At 35.6% G+C, this 22,308-nt stretch overlaps 1 protein-coding gene across 3 annotated transcripts in view; it reads right to left on the bottom strand.

Annotated features, from left to right (window-relative positions):
• Window positions 1-22,308, bottom strand: part of VPS8 (VPS8 subunit of CORVET complex) — a gene marked incomplete at its 3' end in the record, with an annotated part of 188,721 nt that overhangs the window by 38,518 nt on the left and 127,895 nt on the right. For all 3 annotated transcript variants that reach the window (XM_084231488.1, XM_084231489.1, XM_084231487.1), the window contains 5 exons: window positions 18,111-18,192; window positions 17,680-17,762; window positions 6,544-6,624; window positions 4,538-4,707; window positions 1,597-1,762 (listed from right to left, as the gene is read on the bottom strand). In XM_084231488.1, coding sequence (XP_084087614.1) covers window positions 1,597-1,762; window positions 4,538-4,707; window positions 6,544-6,624; window positions 17,680-17,762; window positions 18,111-18,192 — 582 coding nt within the window. The remainder of the gene's footprint in view (window positions 1-1,596; window positions 1,763-4,537; window positions 4,708-6,543; window positions 6,625-17,679; window positions 17,763-18,110; window positions 18,193-22,308) is intronic.

The following is a 22,308-nucleotide window of genomic DNA, read 5'->3' on the forward strand; positions in this document are numbered from 1 at the left end:
TTTTATTGGACAAAAGATTTCTTTTGCTCATATTCCCATAAAAGCATTAGTCCACATAAAGACTGGAAAATTCTGTGGATATTATTGCCATCATTTATTCTGTTAGACACAAGACTTTATTGGATCAATGGGAACTGCACAAATTTACAGAGCTTTAAGGATCTGACCGTTATGCTGCTTTGGCAGAAAGGTAGAAAGTGGAGACTCTATCCATTTTCCACAATCTGGACTGATATCCAGAGTTGTGGCTGTTGACATTGTCTAGTTCTCTTATTAGTTGGTAAGCCACATGCTGTTGGAAACTATGTTTGTGTTTATTTGTTTGCTTATTTACTGATGTATAATTATCAAGAATAGTGTTTGGCCCAAAGTAGGTACATGCTTAGTATTGGCTAAAGTAACAAATCACTAAATAATATAGTATATAAACAAGATTTTAGAAAATGGGCAAAAATCTCCTCCAAAAGATTTATTTATATTAGGATCACTCCTGAGATATATTAATCTTCATTTAATTTACAAGTCTAATTTAAAAGATACTCTTTTGGGAGAGGCTATCACCAAAAACTGAAATCTCATTTTTTAACGTTTCATTTTAGATTAACCTATTTATTTATAATGGGGATCTGAAATTCTTTAAAAATGGACAAATGAAAACAGGGCATTAATACCAGTGTTCCTATTTCATTAAATAGTATGTAAACCAAATCTCCATTTGAAGTGTGAATTCCAAAGTAAATAAGCAATGTACAATGGTTAGTAGAAAATTATCACCAGTGAGCATAAATAAATGTTATTTACTGAATAATTTCTTGGAAGACGTAAATACTTCCCTCTGATGTTAGTTATAAATTATTCCCAAAGACAAACATTTTCTCAAACAACTCTAAGAATCAAGAGATAAAGCCAACTCCAACTGTGATTATTAAAGCAGTAGTAGGCAACCATGTATTTCCATTCCCCTTCCTATTAAGATATTTACCTCTTATTGAAAAATTCAAAAACAAATCTGATATTTGACTAATGTACCTGGCCCTTTACTGACAAGGGATGTACAAATCTGAAAAGATACTGTACAACTTTCTATGTGTATCTAAGTGCTCTTTAAAAAAAAAAAAAAAGTCTTAAAAGGAGTAACAACTTGAATGTTTCTGGTACATCACAATGTGTTAGTCTATTACCAGCTCCCAAGCCCTGTTAATACTATGATTATGACAAAACTAAAATAGAGCAAATCTTCAATTATGTTTCTTTGACTTTGTATCAGCTGCCTGATGAGTACATTAGTACTGTAGTGTTTGTACTTGCTGACCTCTTTGTCAAAGGATCTTAAGCATGCTCATATGTGTACACCTCTACTCTAGAATCTTAAGTTTTCCAAAGGCAGAAAATGACTCTGTTGCTCTCAAGATCGTGTTTTTCAGTGGTTGGCAGACAGGAGAGGCTCTCCAAACACTAAATAGGACTGAACACAAGATATCATGCACTGGAAACCCATCAGGTAAATTTGTTGAGATCCAAGATGTAAATAGGGCGAGGCATGAAAAACACTGAAAAGAAAAGACCATCTTCACCTTGTCATGAAGTAAGCCTTACCTGTGATGGCGTTATCCTTCCCTTTTTTATTTCAGATGAATTTTCACTTAATTTTCCTATTTTGTTACTTGAACTGCATTTGTAGCATGTCCACCTTGTCTGTCCCTCAATTTCTACAGTACACTCTTTGTTTTGTAGACAAAATGAGTGATACAAATGGCCACAGCTGCAAAATAAAGGCAAGCTATTTGTACTTTTCATTAACATAAAATTGATCAACATAAGCTATGATAACATAAGTGTATTTATAAGTGATAAAGATTTCCAATAAGCTGGATTACATTGATGGTTGTACAAAAAACAAGAAAGAGAATTCAGTTATTCCTGTCTTTTTTTAAATCCAGATTCACATTTTATAAACTTAAATTGTATGTAGGGATAGAATCATAGTTCTCTGAATACAAATCACCTGGGGGATGAGTCGGGCTTCTGTTCATTTCTCAAACTATGGAATATTTTTAGACAGTATGAAAAAAACAATTGGGAAAATCATAATTACGTAAGCAGTTTGATAATAACATGACTAGTCTGCCTCATCAAATTCAAGTCAAGACTCATGAATTGATCAAGCAATTACAAAAAGGTCAGTGCTAATATAAATCTTACACTGTTCCTATGAAGAAAATCCCTCCTGATTATACTGAATTACCAAGTGAACCCCCCAGAAGTAAGTGCTGAGTATAACTCAGTCATCTTTACTGATTCCTCATTTCCCAACCTGAAATGTTGGACTACCATAGAAGTCAGTCCTTTTCTCTTCTGTAGTCTTTATAGCTTTTCTCTTCTCTATTCTTTCTATATAACTTTCTCTTCTAATACTTTTTTCTAATTAGTATCACTCCTTTAGTGATTACTTCTAGTTCCATAACTTTAAGAAACCACCTACATGCTGATTACTGCCAAATTTATACCTTCAGCCCAGACTTCCATCCTAACCACCATCTATCTGTCTCCTTAAGAACTCTATTTTGGATGTCTAACAGACATCTTAAATTAACATCCCCAAACCAAATTCTTCATTTCTACCCACTCCACCCCCACTGCATGCGCTCATCTAACCTTCTACATCTCAGTAAATAGCAACTACATTCTTCCAGTTTCTCAGGCCCAAAACTGGAGTCATCCTTGACTATTTTCTTTCTGTCATACCTCACTTGTAATCTATAAACAAATCTTACCAACCTACTTTCAGACTATATCCAGAAGCACCACTTCTGATATGACTATCACCCTGGGCCATCCCTCATTTGGATTACTATTAACAGCTTAACTGGTAACTTTGATCCTTGACCTTCATTAGTCCATTCAACATAGCACTCAAAGTGACCCCTGAAACAGAGGTCAGATCATGTCAACCCTAGCCTCAAAAACACCCAAAGGCTTTTCAACTCAGAGTAAAAGTTTACCTCCTTAAAATGACCCACTTTGTCCTGCATGACCTGGCCTCTTCAAGCATACAGAGAATGCTCCCTAGTCATGGCCTCTGCATGCTCCCTAAACTGCATGGTCACTTTCTCTAGGCTGCTATTCAAATGTTACTTAAACGGCAAGACTTTCCCTACCTACCTATGCCAAGTTCTATTTTATTCATAGTAATTATTAATTACTGTTTCATTAATTAAATAATCTATTCCTAAGTCACCTTAACAGTGAGGCTTTACCTGACCATTGTATATAAAATATCTTCCTCCCTTAAATTCAACACTCTGTAGTTGAATAAACATTTTTTTCTCACAGTCATCACTACCTGGTCTTTGAATTGTTTGTTTGTCTGCCCCTCTCCCTAGAATGTAAACTCCATGAGAGCAGATCCCTTGTTTTGGTTATGCTGTACCTCATCCCTTGAGTAGTACCTGGCATGCAGTTAGTACCTGGCACCCAGTAGGTGCTCAATAGTTTATAGAATGAGTGGACTGTTTGGTGATGAGAACTACTTCTTCCAACCACCAATCTACTGATTTTCCTGTAATTATAATAGTGGCCAACACTTACCTAGTGCTTACTCTAGGTCACTATGGCTATAAGTGTCTTATCTTAGGTAAAGTATCTCATTTAGCTTCACAAAATACTAGGAGTAGATATCAGTATTATCTCAATATATAGATGAGGAAACTAAGTAAAGTGATTGTAAAGAGATCAAATAATTTGTCCAGAGTTGCACAGCTTGTAAGTGGAGTCAGGATTTGAACTCAAGTTTGGCTCCACAGCCCATATTATATTACCTCTATCTATATATTCTGGGCATGCTGTCTTTGCTTCTGAGATGAAACCTTTCACTTTTGCACTAGATTTTTTTCTCTCTTTGCACTGTAGTTTCAAATATCATTAATATTGATGCCTTCTAAATTTACATTTCCAGGACATATCTCCAGGCTTCTGACTAGAGGAACTGCCTACTTGACATTTCCACATGGATGTCACATAGCCATCTCAAATGTATACTCTCCAAGGTAAAAGTCTCGATTTCCCCCAGCTCCTCATGACTGTTCTTTTGCATCGTGGACAATGGTACCATGTTCAACCAGTTGCTCAGTCCAAAGACTGTTTTTTCCTTTTACCTCACATAGAATACATCCACAAGGCATCTCTCCCTTAAAATATATCCCGAAACTTTACTCCTACCTGTCTCATTCTGCTCAAATGTCATATTCTTAGGGATGTTTTTCCTTGTTCTGCTGTCTTGAAATAGCACGCTCACCTCGAACATTTCATTCTTCTGTTCCCTTACCCTGTGTTTTCTTTTTCTTCATAACTCTTATTACTTTGTTTACTTATTTATCACGTGGCTGCCCGAACACTCACTCCTTCTCAGGACAGAGGCTTTGGCTTGTTTGGTTCACACTAGAATGACCAACTAGGGCTGTGTGTCATGTGTATTCCTGCCTGGTTATACCACACATGTACATACATCATACATGAAGCATTTATTTCCCTTTCTTACCTAAAGACAATAATTTCATCAGTCATTTCTTGGCGTCTTTTGTACTGCTGCAAACATATAGAGCAGTAATCCTGCTTGGGATTTAATCCTCGAGTCACTGAAGCTCTCAGATTGCACAATGACCAGTGGAGATCTTGATTTAGAAGACTAGTTGTTGTTTCCAACAGGGTCTATGAGAGATCAAAACAAAAAGCCAATAAACAAATTTGCAAAGTGAAAAAGACAGGACATGACTGCAGAATTGGACTTGGATAGTTTTCAACCCCAAACAACTCAAGTTAGAATACATTATAGAGAGATAAAACTGATAAAAACAAACATGAAAAAAAACAAACTTAAGTGGCTATTTTTAATGTGTGATGACAAGAGTATATATGAAATTCCCAAAATAATTACTAAAAGGCTGTCACTAGCTTCGACTAAGAGGTGTACACTCTACCATTCTGTGGTTCAATTCAGTACTGATGACTTTTATTTATACAAGCACTGGGTATAGTCAGATGCACAGGAGGGTGAGAGAATTCACCAGAGCCAAAGTGGAGAACAGAATAGGCAGAGTGACGAAATACACTGCTGAGGGGAGCAGCGGGCACAGCAGGAGAGGTCTGCGCGCCATGTGGGACCCTCGCCGGTGGCCGGGGATCGAACTGGCGTTGCAGAGGCTGTGGGCAGTTTCACAGCCCTGTGCTCAACTGCTGCGCCACCAGGAGAGACCCTACTGATGACTTTTGAATGGAGAAACACAAATATATTACATTTATACAATAACTTCTCCCTGAATGCCTCAAAAGTGTTATAACAAATAACATCATAATCCCTATTTTTTTTTTTATTGAAACTGCATCCTTGGCAACAATCCAAATAACCTTTCACTGGAAAAGCTAATGGCCATTACTCAGTTTTCATTCCCTTGGGCAGAGAGATCACATTTTCTTAATCAGCACTTACAAGTCATTTGACTCTACTCAAGACTGTGACATCTGTCATTAAGTCACATAAAGACATTTTCATAGCTATTACCTTAAGTCATTTTAAGACTCTATGTGTCTATAAAGTACTGTTTTTCTATTATATCTAGTGCTTAACACTCATATATGATTTAGATATGCAGTTGGGGTCCTTCTGTCAGTCTCTTAGGGGAAGACAGAGCTGGTACAACCCATTCTCCTTGCTACATCCAGTCCTTTAACTGTAGTGCAGAACTTTTAGATTTGATGCTCTAACTCTGTTGTAATTCTTTTTAATCAACCCCATCATTTCCTCCTCTTTCAAAGTTCCAAAGTTAGCAAAAATTTTCTGCCTTGCACTCAGTTTTTCTTCTGCCAACATGGAGTCTGTGCCTGCAGGGGTATCAGCTTCACTAGGCTGCACTTAGCAAAATTGCAGTTCTTACAACACCCTTAGAAAAGCTGTCACCCAATTTTTTTCTTTTTCTTTTTTAAGATTATTAAAAAAAAAAAGATATTGTATCTTACATGCCTAAATGGCATTTTTCCTTAGTGGCTTCAAGAGTCACTTTGAAGTACCCTAAGAAAAAAATCTGCATACCACACTGGCTCCTATGAGAATTAAAGCTATAGGCAATTTTGAGTTAAGGGAAGACTAATGACCATTTTTGGTTAGTGGCAATTATCTGCTTCAGAATGTTTAAGTTTAATTTTATTTCATAATTTCCTAGGGGGCAAGGGGATGTTGACTCTTCCCCTTTTCATAGATTATATCTTTGCATTCAATTATTTTTTCAGAAAGTTTCTCACACTCTTCATTTGTCTCACTGCCAATAATCAAATGAAATGAATCCAAATTTGATGCATTTCCACATTCTAGAATTATATAATGTATAATTAGTTTATTAATGTCAAGAGAAATTTAAAAATTAAAAAAAAAACTTCAATCTATCAGACTTCTACTAAGCAGAGAATAATTTCTAAAGAAAAAGTATAGGTACAAAGAAAAACCGAATACTTTCTACTGTAATACAGGCATAGAAATAGAAAGCAGCTTACTTGTTCATAATTGAAGGTATCTAACATTCCCAGAATAAGACCCTGGATTTCTCCAAGTTTTCCTTTTCCATAAACTGGATCCTATTTAGTGGGGGAAAAAAAAAGCAAAAAAAAAAAGTAATTCTGTTATGATTCTTGGTATTTTAAAATTACTTGAAATATCAGTTATCTGAAAAAGTTAAATACGGCAAAGTATTTTTCTATAGCCACAAAATATTATTTCATAAACCTTCTGCTTGAAATACATATCAGTCTCCAACAACAACAAAGAAAATAATCCAGTCAAAAAATGGGCAGAAGAGCTTAAAAGAAACTTCTCTGAAGAGGAAATGCAAATGGCCAACAGGCATATGAAAAAATGTTCAACATCACTTGTCATCAGGGAAATGCAAATCAAAACTACCATGAGATACCATCTTACACCAGTGAGAATGGCACATATTAAAAAAACTAGCAACAACAAATGTTGGCGAGGGTGTGGAGAAAAAGGAACTCTTCTGCACTGTTGGTGGGAGTGCAAACTGGTCCAACCACTGTGGAAAGCTGTGTGGAGATTTCTGGACCTACTAAACATAGAGCTTCCATATGATCCAGCAATTCCACTCCTAGGTATTTACCCAAAGGACACAGAAACATCAATTCCAAAGAACACCTGCACCCCTATGTTTATAGCAGCACTGTTTACAATAGCTAAGCTTTGGAAACAACCCAAATGCCCAAAAATAGATGACTGGATCAAGAAGATGTGGTACATATATACCATGGAATATTACTCAGCATTCAAAAAAGATAAACACATGCAATTTGCTGCAACATGGATGGCGCTGGAAGGGATCATGCTCAGCGAAATAAGCCAAAAAGAAAAAGAAAAATACCGGATGGTCTCACTCATAGCAGGAATCTAGAAAACTTAAATAAGGGACCAGGAAAATGAATAACTATAAGAAAGTGAAAATCAAAATCAACAAAAAACTATGAACCAGAGACACTTTTAGGGGGGCGGGGGCGGGAGGGGAGGGATTGGGGTCAGAATGGGGGGCTGCAATTGTATGGGGAATATAACAATAAAATTTATAAAAAAAAAAAATAAATAAATAAAATTTTGAATACAAGACCCTCAAAAAAAAAAAAGTACAAAAATTAAATTATTTTGAAAAATAGAGGAAGAAAGGATATGTGGCATCATAAAGTCTTATAATGTTAAGAATTAATTCTTTAACTCATGACTAATGTGACTGAAAGAAAATTGACATCAGGTTATGGAGGAATTCAGCACCAAAGACAAAGAGATCATGTGCAAAATGATGTGAACATCAATAAAATAGCTAACGTGTTGTAGGGTAAAGAAAATATCAGGCTTTTCTGCCCTTCCGCCATCAGGATAGATGATGGATCCTTGTCCTGAATGCATGCCTGATGGCAGGCACCTGGAGTAGGGTGTGGGCATAGGTAGATGGGATTCACCTGGGCTAAGACTGTGCTTTTTAAGGGCGGCGTCACGGGGACGCCAGCAGCAGTAGCAGCAGTAGAAGCTGAAGCAGAAGCTGAAAGAGAAGCCGAGAAGCAGCAGAACGAACGCCAGAGAGCCTAGAGTGAAGACTTGCTGGGGGCTGGGAGGCCTGCCAGCCTCCCAGCCCCCCAGCCAGCACCCCTGCCTGCCATATGCCTGGTGAACCCCAATAAAAAAACCTGCAAAACTAAAAATAAATAAATAAATAAATAAATAAATAAATAAATAAATAAATAAATAAATAAAAAAGAAAGAAATACATATCAGTCTCCCTCTGGCCATCACAAATATTTTGGAAAAATAAATAAAATTTAAATGACACAAATGCCTTGCTTAACAATCTTCTTAGCAAGTCTAATTAAATTTTACTCTGATTTTGTTTCTACAAAAAGCTTCTTCTCTTTCCTCATATTTAACAACACCTCTACTTCTTTGAGTTCTTACTTATATGCTACATTAGAACCAATATACTCATGAGTACCTAGACAGTTTAACAATTTCTCCTGTAACCCACCTTTAGCTACCTCCAGATCCAAACCAACTAAATTATTTCAGGTTGGAAAATCAGTTTCTGGATCCAAGGAGCAGTTTCCAGGTTTTCAATGCTTTTTGTCAATAAAATCACAACAGACAAACAATAGATACCCAGATACTCAATCTTGCCTCCACTGCCTTTCATATAAGGTATTCCACGTAACTTGGTATTACATGCAATTTAGGAAACACACTGAAGTGAACAAAAATAACGTCAATTAAACAAATGAAAAACTGAAATCCAACCATCTAGAGATAAACACTATTGGTATTTTTATGTAGGTTCTCCAGTCTTGTTTCTAGGAAAGGAAAGGTGAGCAAAAGATGGATACATTTCTCAGTATTGTAGAATTTGAGCATTTTGCTTAATACTTTTATATCTTTTATTTTTTTTTAAAGATTTATTTATTTATTTTTACAAGCACTGGGTATAGTCAGAAGCACAGGAGGGTAAGAGAATTCACCAGAGCCAGAGCAGGGAACAGAACAGGCAGACTGACAAAATACACTGCTGAGGGGAGCAGCGGGCGGGGCAGGAGAGGTCCGTCGCACCATGTGGGACCCTCGCCAGTGGCCGGGGATCAAACCGGTGCTGCAGAGGCTGCACGCAGCTTCACAGCCCAACGCTCAACTGCTGCGCCACCAGGGGAGGCCCCTTTTATATCTTTTTTTTACTTAGTAATATAATGTGAGCAGTTTCTCATATAATCAGATATTTTGTTATAGCTGCAGATTATGAATCCTGTGAAAATACCATGTATTATTCAACCATTCTCTATTGTAGGACATTTGAGTTGCCCACCCCTCCCCAAATTCCACCCACTCTTCTTAAATGCAATTTTGATCTGAATCTTTGATTTTTTCTTTAGAGGGGATTTCTAGAAAGGGAATTATAAGCTCAATTACAGATTTTTTTTTTATGGGTACTGATATCACTAACAAATTGCTCTACCAGAAAGTGCATTATGCAATTTTTATCTCCATCAGCATATTTCTGTGTTCATTTTACTGAACTTTTGGCTAGGATGAGAACTATAATAAAAATTTTATCTAATAAATGAGTATGTCAATTATGTTACTTGATTTTAATATAAAGTTATGTAAGATGTAAATGGCTCTTCCATGCCAAGTAGTTCAGTAGGGATATGCAACTATAAAGTATTGCTAAAAGTAGGTATTTATTAAATGGGCAGCATATACCAAGTAAATTGCTGAGAACTTTCTATAAGCCGTATCATTAAATTCCTTTCAGAACATTTGTAAATAAAGAAATTCAGGCTCACAGAAGCTAAATAAAATTCATCATATATATTTTAATAGATAGTTTTAATATCATAAAACTATTAAGAAGACAAGATGGGATTTAAATCTAATATTTCAGAAACCATGTTTTGAATTAACATACTATATTGGCCTCCCAAGTATAGATCTATAAACAAAATAAATAATAAACTAATATTTACTCAAAAGTATGGACAATCTTTCTGGTTACTTCTTAGAGTACAAGGACAGTAAGAGCAACTGTGAGTTTACATATTAAGGAAGAAAAAAGACTTTAAGGCAGGAAAAACGGAGAGAAGTTTAGAAACTTGAGAATTTGCGTTCCTGTTCTTATTCAAATCTAGAATTTTCTGCTTTTTCTCTGGGTTTTAATATGGCTTTTGAAGCCTAGGCAGGTGCTGTTTCTAACTAACCTTGGTTCTTTTGTACTTTTAGTTGGTTACAGCAGCAGAAAATTGTCATTGGCTCCTGGTATCTGACTCACCAGCTTATACTGAAGAAACCAAAGGTAGAAAATGACTATGTACTGATTAATAAGTTTCTAATTTTGGGCTTGAATAGGTCAGTTTAGCTTAATGGGGAAATTTTCTGCTTCAGAAATACAGATTATATCACTTAAACTAAAGATACCTATCAAACACATGCAAACCATTTACAAAAGGCAAGACTATGACTATGGACATCTTAGACTAATCCTCTCCTCACTAGAAAAACAACTCAGGCCATACTTCCACTGGACAAATTTTTAATTTTCTTTGCATAAAAACAGATCCATGTTCACACTTTGGAATTTATTCTCAATTACGCTTTTGGTTAAGCTTGTAATAAACACACCTATTCCTCAAAGTATTGATGGACAGTGTAAAATCTTATTATATAACAATGTTTTATATGAGACTGAAGCACTAATATCTACCATAGTATGTATATCTGATGCATTAATATAGCTCTAGCATAGAAAAGTTCTGTCATTTGTTTATGACAACAGTCATTGGAGAATGAAGAGGTATGTAAAAAGTTAAATTCTGGGGAAAAAAATCTTTATAGGTCACGCCTATACTTATATCAGTGCCTTTCACTTCAATATGAATAATTTAATGGCAAAAATCATGAAAATTACCACATGCTGGGACAACATATAAATTATAAAATGCAAAAGGGAGCTCAAGGCTTCAAGCACAGCATGTACACAATCTACTAGCTTTTCAAATTATTTTCCAAAGATGTCAGCTAGATTCTTCAGCACTGAATAACTGCTGAGGTTTTTCTTTAACTTGTTTGTAAACATAAAAGAAGAGCACACTTGGGTACTTTATGTAAACTTGGTTTTTAAAAAACATATTAGAAAAAGATGTGATGACCACTTTTTCCCCTATTGCTTTGTAGTATCTATTGTATCATGTATGTGGTTTGCTTTCAAATTAAAATCTTTACTAATCAAGCATTACTTTAAGACAGAAACAATACTCTCTGCAGTTAATTAATATACATAGTGATTCTCTAACTTCAATTTCTCATATAAATCATTTGTTTGCTTTAATTCCCTCAGTAAGGTGGTCATAAACAGTTTCTCAGAAGCCAACAATTACTTTTGTCAGAGTGATGCTCAATAAGAGTAAGCAGTGAGGACAGAATGTATATAATAAATATGATTAAAAACACAATCACCTAATGTTCATGAGAGAACCTGTACAATTCAGGCCCCAGGTATCAGTTTGAATAAACATTTAGAGTTCAAGAAGAGCTCTGTGACCCTCTTATGTGAACATCTCATCTGGAAAAACTGTAAATAACTGAGCAACTATGCATCTAAATGATTTCATTCCCTATCTTCTCCCTGATAAAGTGAGATGTTATGAAAAACACCGTGACTAGTGCTAGGTACAAAAGAAAAGGCCTAAAGTTTGGAGGTTGAAGATGCAAGTTAATGTTTCAACACTTCCCACTTAATAATTAAGAAAACATAAGGCAAGATATTTAATCTCCCTGAGTAAAGATTTCCTCATAAGAAAGATGAGGATACCACAAATTCCTCAGCTTAATAAACAGAGATTAAAGGAGGTAAAAAACACTAAAAAGCTTTATAACAGCTGAGAACTATCCAAGAACATTAGTCAACTAATATTATTGAGTACATATGATATTCCAGGCACTGGGCTAGGTGCTGGAGATAAATTAGTAAACAAGACAGATAAGCTCAGGGGCCTTCCTGGCAGTGCAAGGGGTTAAAGCTATCCACAGCCACTGCAGCACAAGTTAAATCCCTGGCCAGGGAGCTAACTCACATGGTGCAGCAGACCTCTCCTATCTTGCCTGCTGCTCCCCTCAGCAGTGTATTTCAGTAATCCACCTTTTCAGCTCCCCACTCTGTCTCTGGTGAATCTTCTCACCCCACCCCCCATCTCTGTCCTACACCCCAGTTCTTGTATGCATAAATTATTATTTTTTTTTTTAAAGACAGACAAGCTCAGCTTTCATGGAACTCACAGTCTAGGGGGATGAGCCAATAAGATGAAAGTTTCTATCAAGAGGTATGATGGAGATTGGATAGGGGTGGTGAAGCAAAGGAGAGAAAACTTATTTCCTGGAATACTCTAGGAAATAGGAAATATTCTAGTGGAGAAATCTTAAAGTGGATTAAATACTCAGGTGATGATGAAAATGATGGGGGGAGAATTAAAACAAAAACAATCAAAAACCCCACAAACCTATGTATACAAAATTCCCTGGTGAGCACATTTGATAACTTAGATGAAATGGATTATTTTCTTGAAAGACATAACCTATCGAAACTCATATAAGGAGGAATAGACCATCTGAATTGGCCTATAACTCTTAAAAAAATTGAATCAATAAGTAATTACCTCTAAAACATAAGGCACCTGGCCCAGATGATTTACTCTATCAAACATTTAAAGGAGAAATTATACCAATACTTTATAATCTGCCCCAGAATAAAACAGAAGCAGAGGGAATACTTCCTAACTCACACTATGAGGTCAGCATTACTCTAATACCAAAACCAGACAATCTCAACAGAAATGCCAGTAACTTACTTTGTGGACATAGACAAACTGATTCAAAAGTTTATATGGAAAAACAGAAGAGACAAAATAGCTGACTTTGAAGAAGGACAAAGTCAGAGAACTAACACTATCCACCTTCATGACTACAATAATCAGGAAACTGGTATTGGCAAAGAATAGATAAATAAGATACATGGAAAAAGAATAGAGAGCTGAGTTACCTAAGCAAAGAAGTCAAAATGGAAAAGAATAATCTCTTCAAAGAATCTCTAGGACAACTGGACATACACATGCAGAAGAATGGTACAGACACTGATCTTAGATCTTTCACAAAAATTAATTCAAGGTGAATCATAAACATGCATGTGAAACACAAAATTAAAACTTCTCAAAGATAACATAGGGAAAAATCTGGGGGACTTTGGTTTAGATGATGAGTTTTTAAGAGACAATACCAGAAACAACCCATGAAAGAAAAAATTTAAAAGTTGGATTTCACTAAAATCAAAACTTCACAACAGGAAAAGACCTTGTGGAGGGAATGAAAATACAAATCAGACTAGAAGAAAATATTTGCAAAACACACATCTGATAAAGAACTTGTACAAAAAAATACTAGTCCTGTAGGACTTGTTAGAGTTTAATAACTCTTAAAAGTCAACAATTAAAAAAACCAAACAACTCAATTAAAAAGTGAGCAAAAGATCTGAACAGTCATATTACCAATGGAGACATACACATGGCAAATGAGCACATGAAAAAAATGCCCAATGTCATTACTCATGAGGGAACTGTAAATTAAAACAATGAGACTGCTGCAAACCTGTTAGAATGGTTAAAATCCAAAACTCTGGATTTATTGACAATTGTTTCATAACCCAGAATATGGTCTATTCTTGATAAATTTCCCATGTACACTTGACAACAGCTAGTTCTACTCTAATAGTTGCTGTATAAATGTCAACTAGATCAAAGTGGTTGAGAATGTTTAGCAGAAATCTGTCATCTTAATTTTTGTTTCTGTGTCTTTTTTCTCTGACTGCTTTTAAGCTTTTCTGTTAACAACTGATCTGTTAACAAATTATGATGTTCGTTGCAATTTTCTTCATATTCCTCCAGTGTGTGTCTGTGTGATAACAGCTATCAACATTTTTGGAAACATTTCATTCACTATTTCTTCAAATACATTTTGTCTGCTCTGACTCCCATTTTAGGAATGCATAGTTCATTGATACTCTGGTTCATTTTTTTCTGATTTACTCTTCTTTAAGTGTTTCATTTTGGATAGTCTGTATTGCTGTCTGCAATCCACTGATCTTTTATCTTATGTGTCTTTGCTTTCTAATTCTAATATCCATGTCATATTTGAGTTCCATATTCCACCTTTTTTGTATACCTTCTAACTTTTAATTGAAATTCTTACACTGTAAATTTTACAGAGTTGGGATCTGGATATTTTTGTATTTCTGAAAGTACTTGTAAGTTTTTTTCTGAGAGGCAGTTAAACTACTTTGAAAAGTGTGTTAATTTCAGATCTTGCTTTTAAGATTTGTAAGGCATCACTGAAGGTAAGTTTAGTCGAGGACTAATTGTGTTTCCCACTACTGAGTACTTCTAAGTACTCTCTACCTAATGATCTGTTAATTATGAGGTTTTCTAGTCTTACTGGGAAAGGCACTATCGTTCGCCCTGTATGAGTACAAGCATTCCTTCCATACTTTGAAGTTTTGCTTTCTCTGCACTTGGTATTTTTAAAATAAAATCCGAAGTCCTTTCTGTCATTTATAATGCAATTAAAGACACAGTCCCTAGTTGCCTCTTAAATTTCAGTTCTGTGACTCCATTCATTCTTCTCTGTTCCAAGTATAAACACTTGCAACTCCACTTTGTACCAAGTTTCATCTAAAATTCTTTGTATATATAGTTCACTCTGCTTGCAACAGTCCTATTTCCTTCTCCCTTCATCTCTCCACATCCAACTCTGATTCTATAGGCTCTTTAAGATTCAGTTTAAACATCTCCTCCTCCAGGAAATATTTCCAAATTCCCCAGTCTGTTTCTGATATATGCTTTTATTCTACTCCTTTGGTTATATATATCCAGAAACCCAACTTATTCTAAAAAGATATTATTGAAAAGGTACTGGGCTGTTTCAAGGATCCAAGCAAAGGTTTGCAGGTAAGCCTTAAGACCCTAACGAGAGAGTCAAATGCCTTCAGGATTTTCTCTCATTGCCTCCTTTCCTTTCTGTGTCTTGTCTCCTCTCCCTGAGTCCTGAATCTTCTTCTTTTACCATCTCTTTCCTCCATGCAGCTTGTCTATTCTGTTCTTCACCTATCTGGTTCATTCTTCTCCTTTCTGTAGAAAAACATTTTTTTACCATTTCAGGCCATCTGATCGAAAAGTAGTCATTATCAGCTTCTGAACTTGTACCTTATATAATCCAGAGATCTGACAACAGATACATTTGCATTTTTTCAGGTTCAGTTCAGATATTTCCTGGAAAGGACAATGGTGGGCCCTGATGAGGGCAGTTGCCCCCACTGACTCAATCAGGAGGAGCCTGATGGCAGGGTGCTGCTTTCACATGGCTACTCCTGCAGTACCCATGTGGACTGAAAGTGAAGGGTTAAGGAAATGGCAGTTACCCAATATGGGGTTCAGAGCAGATGATCCTAGTGGTGGCCACTCTTAGAATCCTATGAATAGTTATATCGGAACCTTTTTCTCTCTTATAATTGCTCTTTTAGGGTGAAAATTGTGCCTTTCATCAACACAGCTGATGATTAAACAGGGTAACACATAATAATAAATACTTCTCACAAAACCAGAGGCTGAAACAAATGAAAAAGCTTACATGATATGATAGGAAAAAGCATAAATTAGGAGTGAGAGTTTTTGTTGGCAGTACAGGTTTGGTCACTAATGGCAAACCAGGCACTTGATTTTTCTATATTTCAGCTTCCTCCTTTGTCAACAGAAATTTTTATAGCAGTGATTGTTGTGAGCTTTAAATGGGAAAATATATGTGAAAGCACCTTGAAAAATTTAAAACCTCTCTATACATATAAGGTAGATTTATTATTACAGTAACCACAACATTCAAATAAGGGATTTAAGAAATAACATGCCCTCCTGAATAGTGGGAGTAAACCATCACTAAAGACAGAAATAATAAGGATACAATTACAAAGAATGCCAGCATAACTCAAAGTGAAGATTTTCAAATATTAAAAGCCTTCAGAGATATGCAGTTTGAAATACAAATTTCTTTTGCTTTTGCCAAGGGAAAAGTAGATTTTATTTATTATAATTCATGTATCATAATATATGGTAAAAGCTCAATATGAAGTAAAATGCATAGACTGAGAAAGAAGCCACTTTTGGCTTTAGGATTTCATTTTTTTCTAATTTATGTGGTAATTAAAGTCCTCATCCTTTATGGAGATATTGCTTTATGACTAATGTATTTTAAAATGGATACAGGCGATATAGTCTCTATCAGAGAATTATTCAATACAGGATGAAGATCAAATGAGACAGTGTGTGTGAAGATACATTCCAAATGGTAACGTACTATGTGATGAGAGACGACTGGGTGCGTTAGTCTATCAGCAAAGGTGCAGATGCTTAGTACCAGATGGGAAGTGAAGTTTGGAGAGTCTTAAAAGAGCTAATGGGGCATTCTTGATGGGATAAAAATCATTTCAAAATTATAAAGACCAATGGCATCATATTACCATTTGGAACATTTTTAATTTAATTTTTTAAATTTAGTTTGAATTGAGAGAATGTTTAGATACTCCCATCAGCTATTACCATCAGAGTGTAACTGCCACCACATCTCCTGTCGTCCACCACCATAGCCCACTGTGCTTTTTTTCCTCTGTTTTTTTTCTTCCCCAACCCCTACCCGCAGCCTTGGTGCTTCAGTTCTAGTCAGCCATTCTTGATCTGACTTTTTGTTTAATTACTTTATAGTTCACATATTAGTGACACCATCCAGTCTTTCTCTTTCTGACTTGTTTCATTTAGCATTATCCCTTCCAGCTCCATCCATATTGCTGCAAATGCCATGAGTTGTTTTTTTTTTTTTTTGATAGCTATGTAAGATTTTTTTTCTTTTTCCAATGACTATGTACTAAATAAAGTGCATTCTAAGGATAATATCTGCTTTTGCCCCAAAAATGTTCACAGATATTTCTAAAAACAGATCTTTGTTCATTTTTAGTATTTTCCCTTGGATGAGGTTGGAAAGGTTAGGGTCATTTTGGGGGGGAGACAGGAAGGCCTACAAAGGCTTGTTTCCAAAGCTAGCTGGATCTATAGTAAGGGATGAGTCTTGGGCATAAAACATTTTAGAATGAGTTAGACAACCTATTTAACAATGCATGATTAAGAAATGCCATATTAACTTAATTTTTAGGTCATTCCCTTTGATCTAAAAAGTATAATCAGCTTGAAATAACAGCAATTCTTTCCCACTGGCACACCAATAGGAAGTTTGTGTATCTGAAGCCCAAGGTAACCATGAACATCTGAAAGCTGTGTATCTGAACTGAAGGCTGCAGGTGTGTGCCAGGCAAACCTCTGTCCCCCATATGCAGAAGATTCATGGGTGACAGTGAGAGGTAGCAAATGCCTAAAATTAGCTGCATTATGCTTGAGATTCATTTCAACAGTAGTCCAATTTGCTGTTATTTATACATAACTAAAATATTAGTTGAAATCAATCAACATTGAAATTCACCCCTTACCTCCACCACCACCTCCCCAACAACTCACCTGTAAGATTCTTTGCAAGATTGATGGAAGGGCAATAAATGAGGCCATGCTGTTTAACACTTGCATGGTCAAAGATTTCAGAGCTGTTATAATAAAATGTTAAAATTAAAATCAGTTTAAATAAATTATTTTGATTTGTTCAACAAGCCAGCAGAAAATAGTATATTTATATAGTTTCTGAGAAATTTCATTAACACATGGCCACTTTGATATTTTAAAGTTAACTGATGATAAGTTGCAAAGCTATTCTTATTCATGACAAATGATATATGAATGGTGTTACAGAAAGAATTAAATCTCAAAGATGAGACCAACCCTACATTATGACTTCCCTGAGGGGGAAAAAAATATGATACTGGGAAAAAGTACCAATGATGATTTTTTACAGATAAAAGTTGGGTGATGGTATAGGTAGACTCTGATGAACTTACCTTCAGAGTGTAGATGAGATATAGCTGAACTGGACAGCTTCTGCGGGGCCATCATAGCTTCTAACAATGGAAACCAGAGCGCCTATTATAACATCAGAGGAAAACAAATTAGAAAACTAAAAAGAGAACACTTCATTGGGAAAAGACAATAAAAATAGGGACCGTAGCCAGAACAGATATCTTTACCATGTAGCCTATGGGAAAAAAGGAAGCCCAAGTTAAGTTTAAGTCTAGACCTTAGAATTGCAATCTTCTGTGTATAGGGAGTGAGTAGGTTCAAAAGAACCAGGGTAGAGCTTCCTGCTAGGTTTTTTATTCTCTGGTTATAAATATATCGCGACAAAGTCTAAATAACCATATGTACTACAGAAGAGAACAGAGTATCCTTGTGACAGTTGTGCCCTCATTTCTTTTCCGTCATGTTTAGCAAGATAAATGAATAAAAGGTTATCGAAAAATTTTCCCCATGTTTTTATTTCCTAAGACATTATACTCCAGGAAGATAACATTATTTTGGTTAACATATTTACAACTATACCATTTATATAAATTAAAAGATCTGTCTTATTCCTGTTGTGTCAGGCACTTTTCCTTAATGCTTTATATATATTTTTTCATTTCAGCCTCTAATAACCTCATACAATTTGCATTACCTTCACTTGAGATAAAAACCTGAAGTTTAGATAAGCTATGCAATTTGCCAAAGATCACCCTGGCAGTGAACTGGTAGCAGTATAAATAGGCAGATATACAAATAAAGGACAGTTAGAGATTATACTTGGCAAAGGACTGACAACCCAACTTCCTGCTGTCTAACTTTAAAGAAATACCTGATAATATTAAATCTTCTAATAAAAACTTCAGAAAGAGATATTATAGACAGTTCATTATCAAGCCTTGGGATACATCAACTTTTCAGAGTTATTTTTAGGGCCTGTGGCAATAGTTTTTATGGTTACAATTGCCACAAAAAATAAATAAAAGGAAAGAAAGAAAAGAAAAGCAAGGCAAATGACAATGTTTGACACTACATAAAATGACTCTAGCATTTTCAAAAAAAATATTATTTATATAAAATCCAACATCCAAATGTTTTTGTGTTATTATAAAATTTGTTCAGATATGAAGAAGAAATCAGTTGTGGTATGAGAAAGTAGAGAGTGGCTTGAGTAGTATGTGGGAATGGTGTGTGTGTGTGTGTGTGTAAATGCAAGAGAGACAGACTTCTCTTACAAATAGACTCCTCTTACATTCAGTCAGTAAATAAATGACATAGCAATAAGCTTAGAGAAATAAAATTTCAAAGATAGGAAGAATTCCAACATCTAAATTTTTATTTATCAGGGAAATGCAAATCAAAACCACAATGAGATACCACCTCACACTTATGAGAATGGCCCATATTAAAAAACCCAGAAACAACAAATGTTGATGAGGATATGGTGAAAACGTCTTACACTGCTGGTGGGAATGAAAAAATGTCCAGCCACTATGGAAAGCTGTGTGGTAGGTCCTAAAAACACTAAAAATAGATCTAACATACGACCCAGCAATTCCACACCTAGGAATCTATCCAAAGGACACAAAGACCCTGATTTAAGGGTCTCCCGGGTGGCGCAGCGGTTGAGCGCTGGGTTGAGAAACTGCCTGCAGCCTCTGCAACGCCAGTTCGATCCCTGGCAACCTGGTGAGGGTCCCACATGGCTCATGGACCTCTACTGCTGCCTGTTGCTCCCCTCAGCAGTGTATTTTGTTACTGTTCTGTTCTGTTCCCTACTCTGGCTCTGGTGAATTCTCTCACCCTCCCATGCTCCTGACTGTACCCAGTGCTTGTATAAATAAATAAATAAATCTTTAAAACAAACAAACAAAAAACCCCACTGATTTGAAAGGAAACATGCACTCCTATGTTTACTGCAGTACTATTTACAATAGATAAGATATGGAAACAACCCTAAAACCCCCAAATAGATTAGTGGATCAAGAAGTTGTGGTTACATATACAACGGAATACTACTCAGTGATCAAAAAAGATAACTTCATGCCATTTGTGGCAACATGGATAGAGCTGGAAGGGAATATGCTAAGTGAGACAAGTTAGGAAAAAAAGATAAATATTGGATGGTTTCACTTAAATGTGGACTATAGAGAACCCAAACAAATTATCAGGAAAAAAACAAGAAAACAAAACTTGCAAACTGACCACAGACCTGCCTGAGGCATATAGTGGGGAAGGGAGAGAGAGAGGGGGGTCAAAATAGAGGATGGAAGAGCCCAAGAGACTGTGGTGATGGTGCACAGGGGAACTGGTAGTGGAATAACTACAGGGACCACACTAGAGGGGAGAAATCAAATACTGTCCAAAAATTAGCAAAGATGTAAGAAAATAAATAAAACATTAAATCTAAAACATTAAATCTAAAAATAAATAATAGACATAGCATCTTTATACTTAAAAAACATTTACCAAATTATAAAAAATAAAATGTTTATTCAAACAAATTTCAACATCTAACATAATATCTTTATTGAAACAAATTCCAGAAAAATAAAGATAAATATCAGATAGTGTCACCATATTCCACCATAATAGGTGGAATATAGAAAGACCAGCTAAGGGTCAGATAAAGACAAGCTTAAAAGACTAACCCGTGAAAGCTGACTATAGAAAGCTGACTATAGAACTGACTATAGAATAGAAAGGGAGAAGGAGGGGATTAAGAACAAAGAGGTGGGCCTCCCCGGTGGCGCAGCGGTTGAGCGCTGGGTTGCGAAACTGCACGCGGCCTCTGCGGCGCCGGTTCAATCCCCGGCTGCTTCCCGGCCAACGGAGGAGGGTCCCACATGGCGCGCAGACCTCTCCTGCCGCCCGCTGCTCCCCTCAGCAGTGTACTTTGGTCCTTCTGCCTGCTCTGCTCCCCGCTCTGGCTCTGGTGAATTCTCTCACCCTCCCTCCCGCACTTCTGACTGTACCCAGTGCATGTATAAACAAAACAAGCAAACAAACCAGCAAAACAAATAAATAAAGCATGCCTCTATAAAAAAAAAAAAAAAGAACAAAGAGGGAAGGAAGCACAAAGGAGTATGTTGGTGGACTATGGGTGATTTGGTGATGGGTATACTACAGTGGCAATACCTGATTGGGGGGGCTTCTAAAAAAAATTCCATCTCAGACACATTTTTTTTGACCAAAAAAAGAGAAAATTTTCCATTTGCCATATCAAAAAAAATCTTGTTTCTATCTCTAAGACAGAGCTCATATAAGAGCAAAATAATTTGTAGAGTTCTGAAGGCATGGGTGTTATGTATACTTCACTATTAATATGTGAATCTGGACAAATTCAGCTTATGTGAGCCTAAAGAATTCTATTTATTAAACATAATTGTCATTTTACCTTAAATTTTCCATGAGACAACACAAGAGTATCAAATAGATATTATTTAGGGAGTATATGGAAGAATTGAAAAATAAAAATGGCTTAGCATTAAATATGTATAGTCACAGCTTTAAGAATTCTACCCTTCTGTGTTTCTCTATCAAAATATAACTATACCCACATATAGATAAGTAACCAAAAGAGAAATGAAAATATAAAATTAAGAATGGAAAAATCATGGTAAAAGACTGGTATAAAGTCCATAATCCATTTAAGTAAAGATTAAAAAACTATGGGTATGGGAAAAATGTGTTATTAACCTCCCTGAGGTAAAACAGAATAACCGGTTAAAAATAAAAAAGTGGGATAGAGAAGTTGGAGTAAGTATGAATTCATGTACATTTCCTTATTGATTTGGCATCATAAATATTAAAAAACTGAAGTGCAATCATAAACATACATAATTCCATATATACATAATAATTCCAATCTATTACAGTTATGCAAGATTTTTTTTAACTTTAGTGAGATTTATTAAGAGATTATGTGGTAAAAAATATTCATTTGAAATTCAGAAATTCCTCAGTTTTATGTTTCCTAAATGAGATTGAATCCTATATTTTAAAAAGTAAGCATACTTCATCCAGTTTTTCTAAAATTATGCCAACAAGGCAGATAAAAAAATTAATCTAGAGTGATGTTCACCAAATGACAATGATGATTATTTAGAGGTGACAGGACAGATGCAGGGTAGTTTTTTAAAATATATCTTTCTGTGTAACTTTCTGTATTGTAGGATTTTTTTTAAAAAGGATAAGTAC

Source organism: Talpa europaea, assembly GCF_964194135.1.
Source record: "Talpa europaea genome assembly, chromosome: 4".
Taxonomy (NCBI): Eukaryota; Metazoa; Chordata; class Mammalia; order Eulipotyphla; family Talpidae; genus Talpa; species Talpa europaea.